The 14,138-nt window shown below is 39.3% G+C and overlaps 2 protein-coding genes across 2 annotated transcripts in view; one reads left to right on the top strand and one right to left on the bottom strand.

Annotated features, from left to right (window-relative positions):
* The window catches only part of mtap (methylthioadenosine phosphorylase), a 43,416-nt gene extending 34,054 nt beyond the window's left edge, over positions 1 to 9,362 (top strand). The window contains exons 8-9 of the mRNA XM_028461218.1: positions 5,578 to 5,700; positions 8,967 to 9,362. Of these exons, the coding sequence (XP_028317019.1) occupies positions 5,578 to 5,700; positions 8,967 to 9,005 (162 nt within the window). The 3' untranslated portion in view covers positions 9,006 to 9,362. The remainder of the gene's footprint in view (positions 1 to 5,577; positions 5,701 to 8,966) is intronic.
* Positions 9,363 to 11,002: 1,640 nt separating this feature from the next.
* On the bottom strand, positions 11,003 to 13,889 carry LOC114465994 (cyclin-dependent kinase 4 inhibitor B-like). The gene is made up of 2 exons (XM_028451414.1): positions 13,493 to 13,889; positions 11,003 to 11,706 (listed from the first exon to the last, which is right to left on the bottom strand). The coding sequence occupies exons 1-2, from the start codon at positions 13,619 to 13,621 to the stop codon at positions 11,464 to 11,466; spliced, it is 372 nt and encodes a 123-aa protein (XP_028307215.1). The 5' UTR covers positions 13,622 to 13,889; the 3' UTR covers positions 11,003 to 11,463.
* Between the last annotated feature and the right edge of the window lie 249 nt (positions 13,890 to 14,138).

Below are 14,138 nucleotides of genomic sequence, written 5' to 3'. Positions count from 1 at the left end.
CTAATAACACCTCCTTATCTTCCTGTATAGTCGACTCCTCTGCCAATCTCCTATGGAAGCCCTGCCAGAGGAGGTTGAGTCACAAATGAGTCATCAGATAGTCTGTTTTCATCCGCACACGCACACACACACACACACACACACACACACACACACACACACACACACACACACACACACACAGCTTAGACTTTGAATTGGACATGATTACAAAGCATAGCAGGGTCAAGCAAACAGGATGGAAAAACTATATTATTAGTTATGACTGTATTAGTACATTTGCATACACAACAATATTCCCTCATGTTTGCATGAGCATAACGTTACAAGATATAAATTACATTTACATTTCTACACAGCCCTCTTTGCAAACTATTTATTTTTGCACTTTTTGGCCCTCATTTATCAACCGTTCGTACGTTCAGATCTGAGTGTACGACGTGCGTTCGGCCATATTTAGGCAAGCTTTGGTATTTATCAATTCTGACGTGATCGTACGCTACGATCAAATCTCACATCAGGTCTGAGCTTGTGTACGCTATTCTGAGTGTGCGCATTTGTGGTTCAGCACAGCCAACTCTGACTGGGTCCAAAAATTAATAATAAACAAGCCTCTGCTGTCATTTGAGAACAAGCAGTCACATATTCAGAACAGGTGGAACAGCTCATGGATGCTTTCTCCCAACCAGACCAACTGGCTCCGACCCAGTTTCCCCCAGGCCAGCAGCAAGGTGGTTTTCCTCCCAGCCGGTGTAGACATCGCGAGGGGCCAGCAGAGTGCCCACCTACAAAGAGGAAGACTAAGCACTCTGGCTTAGCATCTAAGGTTGATTTGCTCACGACAGAACTTGACCAAATGAAGGCTGCTTTTTGGGTCCTATCGGCCGAGTCGGCTGTTAGGGGTTCATCCTCCCCTACCTTGGCTCAGACAGCATTCGGCAAAGATGACATGTCTGTTGCAGCTTCGGCTACGGAGTTTGGAGAGACCGCATCAGTCTGCGACGACACAGCCTCCCATGCGTTGGGGGGGCCTCAGGTGTTTCAGCCCACAGCTCAGCAGGTGGCTCGGAGGGGTCCTCGATGGGATCTGTAATGCGTATGGCTTTAGCTCGCCTACAACTTGATGCCCCATAGCTGCAAGGGTACGACCATCATCCATTGGCTGATGGTCGCACCCTTGCGGCTATGCACGAGGCTGCCAAGTTTGGTCTGGGGCATATGCCGGCAGTGGAGCCCGCTATTGCTAGCCTGATTGTCTCTACGGATGAGGCTCTCAGACCGGAGGCAAGGTGTCCTTGTCCCCAGTGCAGGGTGACAGATGACCTGCTCATCAAAGCGTACGAGGCAGCAGCTCGCATGGGTAGGATTGGCAATTCAATGTCCCACTTCATGCTGGCCCTCTCAGCATCACTGCAGGAAGCTTCACTGGACTCTTAACTACATAGCTTTAGTGACGCCTCTCTTCAGGCATTTGCACTGATGACATGGGAACTGAGACGCACAGTGTCCACACTGGTCCAGGCCCATCAGCAGGTGCGGCTGGCACAGTCACCACTCACAGAGGCCTGTAGGCGGACACTACGCAGTGTTCCAGTGGAGCCGGGGTCGCTGTTCGGATCCGCAGCCGTGGAAGCGCTGGAGCGGACTGCTCAAGCAAAACAAACCAGGCAACAATCTCGCTGGTAGGCACAGAAGCAGGCCCTCCACCAGTAGGCGGGGGGGTACCCCAAGCCACTCGGCCGCAGACGTACCGACCAACTGGATACTCTGCCCCTAGACCAATACAGCATAGACCCCGGCAACGACCTGGGCAGCACAGTACTGGGCCGGGAACCCAAGGCTTGGAGAATGTAAGCCTTCAGACCTCCAAAAAGCAGCGGGGCCCACGCGGCACCTGCACCCCTCCAAGGGCGGGAAGAGGCCCTGAGACTTTGGGGCCGGCTGTCGGATGCTTCTCTCAGCAGCAGCTCAGTTACTGGGCTGCTTCCACCAGGTACCCTTGGGTGAATGAAACCTTGACCCAGGGTTACAGACTGCTGGACAGACTGCTACTTTAACTGTTTCTTGGTTAAGCAGGGTAAGCAGGTTGTTAACCTGGACAAAGGAAGAAGAGGGAAAGTTAAAATCAAAGGATAATTAACAATTTTTTCATGCTGGAATTTTATATATGCATTGAAATTAAATAATCTAAATTTACCAGGACTATTATTTTTAGTTAACTTGATCCCTTTTCCTGCTTTTAACTAAATGCTTTTGTAATATTAAACAGTGTGCTCAAATTACCAATAAACCAATACACAATATACCAGAAATCAAACCTAAAATATACTTAATTTAAAAATTAGTTATAAATCCTTAGTTTGAAATTTATTTGAACTTGGAAAGACTTGTATCATCAATTACATTACATACACATTTAATTTTATTTATTTATGTATTTACTTATTTGTTTATTGTTAATTTATTAATTAAATTGTAAACACACATTTTACTAAGTGTTAAGTATTAATATCCATCACTTTAAACCATCTATTTTAATTTTCTTATGACATTAACTGGAACTTTTTCTTTATCTTTAACTAAAGACTTAATTTTAATCATTTTACTTTAGTTATTTAACCAAATAGTTTCTTTCTTTACTTAAACACTACTCAAATCAAATTATTCTAACAAGAAAGGATGACCTCTCACTGATCAGGCCATACCATCTGCGGTCAAACTCATGCCTTCCCCAAGCACATTAATCATGGATTAACATACACTGCACTCTCGTGCGCCCTGCTGCTCTGAGGTGACGTCGTCTGCCCATTATGCAGCGTCTCCAGCTGATCCAACCCTATATAATTGTGCACCGCCCTTTTAAGGCCCTGCCCCATGCAACTAGACAGCCCAGCAAAAGAAAATGATTAACTTTAAAAGAAAGAAGATGAGAAGGAAAAGACAGAAATAAGAAAGTAAATATGTCTAATTCTTTTTTGGATGGTTTGGACATCACACCTCCCACTTGACTAACTAACTGGTTTTTAAACCCAAGGTGGTCACAAGTCTTTCAAGTTCCCTCTTTTTTTTCTATTGGTAGTATCACAACAAGACGTCTCACATCCCTGTGGAGAGAATCGTGCTTGGGATTTTTGGATTGCATGTTTTTTTTTTGTTCCTTTCTTATGTTCTTTCTGCTTTCCTTCAATTTTAGTGATCGGTACCGAATAGTTGGGGAAGATCCGTACATGGTCGTCTCTGACAACACCCTTTTCATCAGGGTTGACTTTTACAACTCTCGCCAATTTATACTGCCCCCTTAGAGCATTTTGGTCTGCAAGCCAAACAATGTCACCAATAGCAACATTCCGTTTTCTGGTGTGCTACTTGTTTCTGACGAAAAGATTCGGACCCGCGAATTGACACCAATTCTTCCAAAACTTGCTGACCTCAGATTGAATAACCTGGATTATTTTTTACGGATAACTATCAAATTGGATCGCCTCAGGGACTAGCTCGCCCCAACAAGAGAGAGTTTGGCCTTATCTACTCTACACCAGGGGTTCTCAACTGGTCTCACCCTAGGACCCTAGGACATTTTGCCATTGCCATTAAATCACGACCCACTTTTCTTTATAATTCAACCAACCAAATTTAGTTTTTCAAAAATATCTGTTGAAAACAAACATTTATAATATCTATATATTTTCCTGTGCAACATGCATTTCACAGCATGCTTGTCAAAAGAAAAGTTTGTTTTAAAATAAAAGACAAGTCCAACATGAGAGATATTAAGTATTTTTTTTAATTTTTGACCAGCTGTCCACGACCCACCAATACAGGTCCACAACCCACTTTTGGGTCCCGACCCACCAGTTGAGAATCACTGCACAATCTTCTTGGCTTTGTACCCTAGCATCTATCGGCCTCTCGTTTGCTAGATTTGCTGCCATAAAAAGGAATGTCTGGAATTTCCCCATGTCAACTCTCCTCTTCCTCTAAGATTGTTGAGGGCTTTCTTCACCACCTTAACACCTGCCTCTGTTGATCCATTTCTGTGGGGCGAATCTGCTGGGTGAATTTCCCAAGACCTTTCTGTTCCACTTTTGGAAGCTTCTTCCTCAATTCTTGATTCATCAAGTTTTTCCAGACAGGCATAGAGTTTGACGAGGGCAGGCTTTGCTCCTACAAAGTTTGTACCAGGGTCTGACCACGATCTTTGGGGATGTCCTCTCAGACATGTATAATGAAATGGTTTTGCAGGATTTGTCCGTTCAGGTGGGAGGTCGCTCATGACTTGTTGGCAGTACTTTGCCCTCATCTTTCTGCAGACACAACATGAGCTTACTACTTTTTTAGCTAGTCCTCTCCCTTTAATCACCCAGGCTTTTTTCCTCATCCTCAGTAGTGTTCCTGCAGTTCCCTCATGATTGGCGTGGTGAGCTTCCCAGGCCAACAATGTTTAGATTCAAGCCTCGTGGTAAATTGGGACGCTGGTTTTATCTTCATTAAAACATTGCACTCTCTCTCCACACATCAAGAGTCCAGTATTCTTATCTTTATACACTAACAACCTGTCTAAGGTTCTAGTTGGGAAAATCATTTTTTCCTGAGCTGCAAGGGAAAGATCTCTCATTACATCTTCACAGTCTCCCGTAGTAAGCACAACTGTTTTTGTGAATGAAGTAACTAGTAACGGTAACTAGTTACTTTTTTTTCAGTAACTAGCACAACACTGGTTGAAACCCAGCTACTACAATTGATTTTTGCTGTTGGCTGAGAACAAGATCATGTGTTGTTTTGGTAGCATTTTCCATCACAAACAAGCACTGTTAGCTCCGCCCCTTTTCTAAAAACTAGCACCTGTGGGCTGTACAATCTGTGGTGAGTAGGTTGGACTGAGAGAAGAGTGAATAGAAAGCTATATTGAGTATTGAGTAGCTAGTTAACATAGCATTGATAGTTCATTGGAGATTTTATAGTATAGACTGGGCGTGTCTTAACTGCTCCAGGAGCCCCGCCTATAATCAAGGCATTTTTAAAAATTCTCTCCTAGTGGCAGGTCAGAAAAAGCAGGGGTTTAGTTACTCTTTAATGACAATCAATTTCAGCCGCCGGCTTTATCAACACCCGATCATTTTTACGCTGGGTTTGGTCAAAAACGAATGTTTATTGAATCATACGTTGGTCCTGTCGTACAACCAAATGTGCACTCAAATTTGCACCCGTTTTCATGCAAGGTTGATAAATGAGGGCCATTGTTTTTTCATCTGTATCATTATATAATGTGGCACTGTTGTGCACAGCAAAGAGGATATATATATATATATGTATATGTATATATATATATGTATATATATATATAGGCTTTCTTTCACTCTGTGTAGGCTGTGTTGTCAAAGCATGACTGCAAAACTTCACTGCAAATAACCACTTTGTTTTGGCCTGTGGTAGAAAACAATGTCCCCACACAGTCAGAATGAACAAATCCTGCACACTCACCCTAACAGTAGAGGTATTTCATCCTAATGTGTTGCTTTGTTTGTTTTCAGTTGATCATTAATGCTTTACTTGTTTTTTCCCTTGTTTTTGTCTCAGGTCTGCGTCGACAACGTGTTGAAGACAATGAAGGAGAACGCCAACAAAGCCAGCAGTATCCTGCTAACCGCAATACCCCAGATTAGTCAAATGGATTGGGCTCAGACGTTAAAGACTTCTAAAGTAAGATGTCAACTTTATCGATTCATTTTTAATGAGTAAGCCTGGGAATGTTGTGAAAGACCATCTGTGAAACTTAAGCCAAACTATCTCAATGTAAAAGCTTGTTTGTGATGCAGTCTGTGGGTTTTCACAGTTTACCAAGAATAATTTAAAAATATATCTCAGTACACTTCTATCCCTGGGAACGTCTTAGACAATGTGACACATTATGCTGTGCTGCTGCAGCTAAAGAGTCACACTTATTACTGATGTTAATCAGAGGTGAAAGTAATAGATTACAAGTACTCACATTACTGTAATTGTGTTGCTTTTAGGGTACCTGGACTTTTTTGAGTATATTTCTAAATCAATAATTTTACTTGTACTTAAGTACATTTTAAAAGTTGAAACATTTCTACACCCTACTCTGACTGAGTAAATTTTATATTTTTTCAGTTTTAAAATGATCAACGGACATTGTGAGACTACGGAAAATGAAATGATCAGACAACAATCATAGTCGACCAACCAGATTCAACGTAATGCACCGCACCAAAACGGCATTGAATCGAGGTTATTTTCTCAGTTTTAGAGTTAATAAATTTAGCTTTACTTTTTTTTTTTTTTTTAATTGGATTCATTGGGTTTTTTTTTTTTTTTTTAAATGGTACATTTTGACAAACCTTTTAGTTTATACAGACGCCTTTGTGGGGGGGAAAAAAAAAAAGTTCCAATTCTGCAATCTCTTTCTTTTTAAGTTTATCCATGAGATGTTTACTGTATGCAAGGGAATCGTGAAAAGATTTATTACCAAAGATAAACGTCAGGGGTTTTGAAAGTAAGTACTAACTTTTACTGTTTAATTGAGCTACTTTTTACTTGGACTTGAGTATTTTGTGTATGACTTACTTGTACTTGTGTCCAATTTCAATCAAGTAGCAGTACCTCTACTTGAGTAGGATACAGGGGCGGCTCCAGACATTTTCTTTTGCTATGGGGTTGCTCAACTTTTAGGCGTAGGTGCTCTGAGATTAAGGGTTCTCCATGCCGGTTACCAGTTTAATTTCTGCTGCAACACCCGCGAGGGCGCGACACACACATGTGCGCACATACACTACAGGTCAAAAGTTTTAGAACACCACACTTTTTCCATTTTCTTATTGAAAATTATTCAGTTTATTGTGTCATTACACTCTGAAATGAAAGTATAGAACAAATAAGCTATTTGAGTTGAAAAATAAATAATGGAATCTGAAAGAGAGGTTCGGGGCCTCTACAGGGTGCGGGGAATAGAGCCGGCGACACTATGGGAGTGTGACTCCGGTTAGAGAGTCACGGAGGCAGTTCAGGATTTATAAAGGCTTTACTTGGAAGAACGTGGTTCTGTAAACACAATGCAGCAGTATAAAGCATATCAGTAATTTAACACACATGTGAATAAAGCTGCATAAGTATTAACACACACAAAGCATCATAAAAGCACTTAACTCACAAGCAAACACTCATATAATGCAAATATAATGACCATGGGTGGCAATAATCAACATAAGCAATTAGCAAGAGAAATAATAACGTAAATCAGAAAATAACCCTCTTCAATGCATGCTAACAGCAATGTAAGTAAGGACAGCATAGCTAGCATAACCAGGATGCATGAGTTAGCTAACATGTAAACACAAATATCCTTCAAGATGCATTGTCATGAGTTAGAACATGAATCAGCCACTGCTTACATTACTCATGTACACACATCTTCCATGGAACAGGATAGAAACACACACGTGCAGCTCTGCAGCTGGTCAACATGCAACACACTCTGCTCATGCATGCAGCAGGAAGAACTGTGCTAAAATACATTCCTCTTAAAGGGCTAGTAACAACATAACTGAGAATAAAACTAAACACATATAACAGGGTTTTCCTACAGAATCACTTCGTAGACCAAAGTGCTGCAAATGTCAGTCAGAAGTAGAAGTCTTTTCAGTTTTAATGCAGAAATTTCAGTTATACTGCAGCATATCATTAAAGAAGCATAGGGCAGGAAAGGTGTGTGTATGTGTTACATTAGGCCTGGGTGATATGGACCAATATTCTTATCTCAATATTTTTCCACAAAATGGCAATAGGCGATATAAACTCCATTCATTTTTATTTTCAATATAGTTTTACAAGTGAAAACAGGAATAGGTCAAAGTCAGTGGATAAAAATGCCTCCAAGACCCCATTATTAATCTCTAGCAGCTTAATATCAACATTTTGTGCCACTTTTGAGTTTTTTGTCTATAGTGATGACATGAGCCTGACTTATAAATGGTGTGATTTGGCAGAGAAAAAAAACCTTTATATGTGCTGTGTATGGGCCACAGACATATGGCACAGACACGGCACCGCAAGGGATAGAATGTGAATTACAGACGGTTCTACCATCTCCATGATTTGGCAGATTGTCGTCATGTTTTAATCCTTAGGTTCTAATATCGTCTGATTGCACACCCTTACCTGCATTAGATGCATCACACTGGTCTTGTCCAGTTTTTAATTGAGTCTCTGATTCCACTTGTGCCCGTTTAGGGACTAGAAAACAATCCATGTTGTTGTTCCCCTTTGCTAATAACACATGTGTGTTTTGGCTAACATAGGGAAGTAGCCAAGAGTGAAGTAAGGTCAAAAGTTCAATGCCTGTTGCTCTCATTTTCCAAATCCCCTTGTGTTGGATATATGTTTTTATTCTACAAATTTGTTTTATTTATGTATTTATTCATTTTCAAATGATAGGTAAATTATGGTAGTCTAACTTTAAAAAAATCTAAATAAACCACAGAATTTTTGGGGGGTGCTTGGGAAGTGTTATGGGTATTCTAGGGGTGGCTTCAGTGCCCCTTAGCCCCTCCCTGGCACCGCCCATGGTAGGATATATCAGTACTTTTTACACTTCTGATTATAATACTATGTTTAATGAGAATAATACGTATGGATTACGTTATTCACAGAAACACTGAGGTGTATGTTTTCATAACAGATGTATCCATTTGCATTTAATAAATTGACTTCCCTTCGCAAGTTCAAGCATGAAACACAATAACTTTTTTTGTAGTTCCTGTTTGTGCCATATCTTATTTAAAGGTAAATCTACTGCAAATTAAATCCTGGAGGATTACTAATTGATCACGTTTTATAACTGCACTGTTTGATCTCGTCTTCAGTGCGATTAAAACACTCCTGCCACGCCCTGAGTTTCTCTTTATCTTCCACTGCAATAAAGTGAAAGCTGCTTTCTTCTCTTTCAGCTGATGGCACAATCATCTGTGATGTTACCAAAACACTGAGCGTACAGAAATGTCCAAGTAGGAGAATGAGATCCCAGACAACACTCGCACCGTTCCAGACACAGACAATGGGCTCAACTGTGGTCTGTTGATTTGTCATCAGTGAATCACGACTAAAGTGCCTCACAAACCTCCAGCGGAGTCTAGCTTTCTGTCTTGAATCAAAACAACACGTATAATCCCTCATCTTCCCACTGATTCTATATATGAATGCTCATTTATCGGTGGAAGGCAACAGTTTCATCTTATCACACAAGATTCCTTCATTTGTTCAGTTTGAACCATTTTAAGTGGGACTGTAATTTCTTGCATGGTGCTTGTTACCCATGATCACCTATACAGCTGTCGTAGTTTGAACTGTTTTTTTTTTTTCTGGAAGGCATTTGAAGTAAAACGTTTTGAACACCTTATGTTTTGTATCCATTAATGTTCACTTTTGCTACTCATTGTTGGTTAGACTTTTACGACACACAACACATTGTCTCATTACATTTGATGAAGAAAATCTGCAAATCAATTAAAGATGTTTATTCATCGAAACAGTCGGTTTGGTGTGATGTTGAATGGTTGTCAGGGGAAGCAGCATTAACTTTTTTTATTTGACACAATCATAGTGTAGTCCTCACAGATCAATGAATCGAACGCCATTTACTCCAAAAAAAAAGGAACATTTTTTTAAATTGCTGCTTAAAAAGTTTGTTTTCATCTTAACCCTAAACACCTCCGTTTATTGACATTTTTGCGCATTGCATTGTGGGATGCGGAGTCCTCTAAAAAGATAGAAGTGTTTTTAGTTGATTCTTGTTGTTTTTCTTCTATGCACTCGTCTCCACAACTCCACAACCCACAATGTTAACAGTGTTGGCTGTAAAGATAAAAACAATCAAGCTGCAATTTCAACCTTTTTCCTTTCTTTTTGGAGTAAATGATTCAATGATCTATGAAGCATACATTATGATTTTCTCATATGAAAAAAAAAAAACTATATTGGGGTAACAGCTTTAAACTACAGTTTATTTAAAATAATTCCAAAATAGTTATTTTTGATAGATAAGATAATCAACATAACTTCACACCTTATGTAATAATCTAAATTGTCAACCAGATCTTGATCGAGTTCATCCCAATCAAGCTTTGCATGTGGCTGCATAAAAAGAACTAAAATCATGCAATAAATACAAATTATGGAAAGATAATAATTCAAAATAACCAAAGACGCCAATAAAGTTTATTTTGCAGAACACTTTAGGAAGAAACAATATTTAAAAGCTCACAACTGTTTGCACTTTAATCCAAATGATTGGATAAAAAGTATCAGTTTGCACAGGCTAAATGAGAGACTTTATCAACCAGACATTAATTTTAGTTCATGGAAAGCAAGGTTGGGGTCAATTATAATTGTAATCACGTAATTGATCATTAATTACACTTATGGCATAATTGTAATTGTCATTTTTTTTTTTTAAAAAAAAAACTGTTGCTGTCGTAATCATAATTAGATTGTAATTGAGTTTAAATAATTGACTTTTTAATTGTAATTGCCATGAAAATTCTACAAAATTGTCAATTCGATTTAACGCAAAACTGGGGAACCATGTTATAGTTCCATGTACAGTTCTACACATATGTAGTTTACAAGTATTGAAGTGTTTCATATAAAGCTTTCCCACATTTTACCATTTTAAAAAATATTTGAAATCTGGTGGTATACAGACACAAAAAAGGCTCAGATGCTCACACTATAAATATTAAAACCTATATTTTAATTGATTAAGAAGCCTAACAAGGTAACCAACAGATGGGAAAGAAATTGGACGATATATATTTTTGTTTTTAATGTATTTTACAGCTGATTTAGGACCTGTTATTATAAGAGGAAGAGGAAGGTTAACTTTTATTAGGTTATTTATTTCAGATTCAGTCATTGTGATTAATTGTAATTCAGCTTTAGTAATTGAGAACATCATTGTAATTGACTTTCTGAGGATTAAAAAAATAATAATTGTAATTAGAAACAATGCTGGTCACTGTAATCGTAATTGAAAGTGTAATTGTAATTGAAATATGTTATTGACCCCCCAACCCTGGTGCAAAGTGTTTAAAAGCTTTAGGTTATTAAACATTTGGTACATTAGATGTACTACCTTTAAAAGCTGATAATACCAGCGTAACTACAAGAACATCTAGTTCAAAGCGCACGTGCATGAAAGCAGTGAAAGCGTTTAAACGCGGACCATAAGACATTATTGATATTGATCTAATTTATGGTGACTCTGTCAATAATCCCTGATTTCGTTACCAAAACAATAACGACATTTGCGTCCAGTCAGTATGCTAATAAATTGTCGCTAGAAATAATTCAGTGCACATGTTGTAGTGGTTTTGTGCAGCGGGGCCTCGTCAGCAGCAGGCCTCGCTTTGCACCACCATAGAAGAAGAAAACCCAAGGCAGGTATTTTCACAGACTCCGCAGGAAGCTAACCACGTCCTCCTTCGAGGCCACATCAACCGGCAGCTGGTTAGTGTTGTTCCGGGCCAAAGGGTTACCCTGGAACTGCACCAGCAGCCGCACGGTATCCAGGAAGCCGGTCTGGGCCGCGTCGTGTAGCGGGGTCGCACCCGTGGTTGGGTCGAACACATTAGGATCAGCTCCGTACTTCAGTAAGAGAAGAGCTACCCGAGGGTTGCCCATCATCATCACCTACGGACAGGACACACCCAGGTTAGTGATACTACAGCGTTTATTAAAAGATCTGATAAATCATTTATAATATCTGTCAAGTTTTGGATTTGAAAATAAGGGACATTTTCAGGCGCCCGCTACGAGCCTTCTCTCCCTCCCAACCAAGCTCCAGTATTCCTTATATTTTAATATAGGTGTACAATAAATCTAAAATAGCCACTTGTCAACCACTTACTAAATACAATGATGTCATTATAATCTGGTAGGTCAACCTTTATTAACATTGAAATGCTGTGAACATTCCTAGGTGATATGGACCAAAACTCATATCTCAATATATTTTCTCAAAATGGTGATATATGATATAAATCTAGATAATTTTATTAAATAAAGTCTGACCAGAAAGACAATTCTGGGTTAAATTTGCTGATGCAAAATGCACACAGGGACATTTATTAACAAACAGCTGATCAATATGTGCACTCATTAATCCATTTAACTGAGCTTTACATTCTGTTCTGAGAAGTAAAAGCAGCGACTCCTAAAACTAGTATTTTGATTCATATGATATATGAAATATTATAGTTTTCTATATCGCCAAAATAGAAAACTCGATACATCGTGAATCTTGATATATCGCCCAAGCACAATTCCTAAATTATAAAACAGCCTAAATAAAAACATAAATGGGTATGTGAAGCACATGTGTTTGTTTAATATATTTACAGTTTATATACATGTCAACACGTTGCATATTTACTGTTTGTCTTTAAGTTAAAGATTAACATTTTATTTTCTGATAATGTGGTTCTCTGGTATTCACTAATGACTTATTAGACACATTTATTACAGACTTTACATTCTTTAACACTTTTTTAAAGGAGTGTATATTTTGTGGCGCTTGTGATTGGCTGATTTGCTGTGATGAACTACAAAACCTCAGTTACTAATCTAACAGAACGTGTAACTGTGTCACATGCTGCTTTTAAAGTTTAGCTCTGTCACATTTACTCGAGTTCTTTGTTGTTTTTCGCCGGAAAAGTTGTTTCTGGCTTGTTTCCGGCTTGTGTACGTGTGTGTACGTGTGTGTCGCGTGTCGTGCGTGTGTGTGTGTGTTGATACTTGACGGGTATATCATTTATAGGAATGTCTTTGTATTTATAACAGTATTGTTTTTATTATTATTATTATTATTATTATTAGACTCCGCTTTAGGGGGAAATGTAATATTATAAACAACCCAGCTTTTTCCCATCCTGTTTTCTCTAAATGAAAAAAATAAAAATAAAATGCTTCTCATATAAAAACGATGCAGTTCATTTACTCCTGTAAAAAACAATAACGATAATAATAGAAATAACAATAATAATAAACAAAATTTAAAATGTGTCATGAACATTTCTCAGCCTTTTTACAAAGCTATTTCTAATGCGCACATTACAATTGTCGGACCTTTTCATTATACACTACACCTTGTTGCAAAAAAATAAAAATAAAAAGCTTCAGTGATAACTAAATACATATACATCTGTGTTACTGAAGGATTTACAGCCTTTATAAAATGGTATGTTTTCTTTCACTTTCAGGTATTTTATAGTTTTTTTTTTATAGATTGTTGTGTTAGAAGATAACTACTTACTTTTGCTTCTGTCATGTTCCACAATGGTAACATAAAGTAAAGTGGATTCATTTACAGTGAGCGCTGGTGTTTGTTTTCTAGCCCTTCGCGTTTTAAAGGCTATTTAAAAGTGATGAGCAGACAGAGTTGTGGTTAAAAAGGACCGATGAGGCTGCAGACACTGACCTGAAGCGGGGTCCGACCGAAGCGGTTCCACCCGTTGACATCCGCCCCGGCCCGGAGCAGCTTCTCCACCTGGGCAGCGTCTCCTTTCGCTGCAGCCGAGCACAGAGCATCCTCCAGTCCGCCTGTCATGCCCGTTTCACGGCTGCTTTCTGAGAAGGAGCCCGGGATGAATATTGAAGAAAAGACGCTATTGAAAAACAAACGACGCGGAGAAGAGTTGAGTCTACTCGGTCAGAGGCTGCTGGATGTGTCCGTCCCGCTGTCGGTTGCACAGACAGTGACTTGTCAGTGGGATTAGTCCATGTGGTGTGACTGGCTGTGCGCATGCGCCTTTACAGTTAGACGGCATGCAAGCAATCTGCGTTTTAACAATTTCCACCGTTCTGCTGCGTTACGTCACCGCCGCGTCACTGGATCTGATAGGTTATCAAGACGCGCTGGGAGACGAATTATTCTCCAGTGGCAAGGCGCGTTCCCGATTTTTGTGATTTTCGCCGTTCTCTTGAGTTCAAAATATTGAACTCCAGCTCCTGTTTCGCGTGACGCGCAGACGAGAAAGCCAATCAGAGTCCTTGTTGGCAATGACGTCAGGCAGGCAACACGGTAAACCAGTATTTATTTTATTTTTATTAACAAGAAATGAAGC

Source organism: Gouania willdenowi, chromosome 1, assembly GCF_900634775.1.
Source record: "Gouania willdenowi chromosome 1, fGouWil2.1, whole genome shotgun sequence".
Taxonomy (NCBI): Eukaryota; Metazoa; Chordata; class Actinopteri; order Blenniiformes; family Gobiesocidae; genus Gouania; species Gouania willdenowi.
The sequence above is the reverse complement of the archived record's forward strand: the minus strand, read 5'-3'. Positions and strand labels throughout refer to the sequence as shown.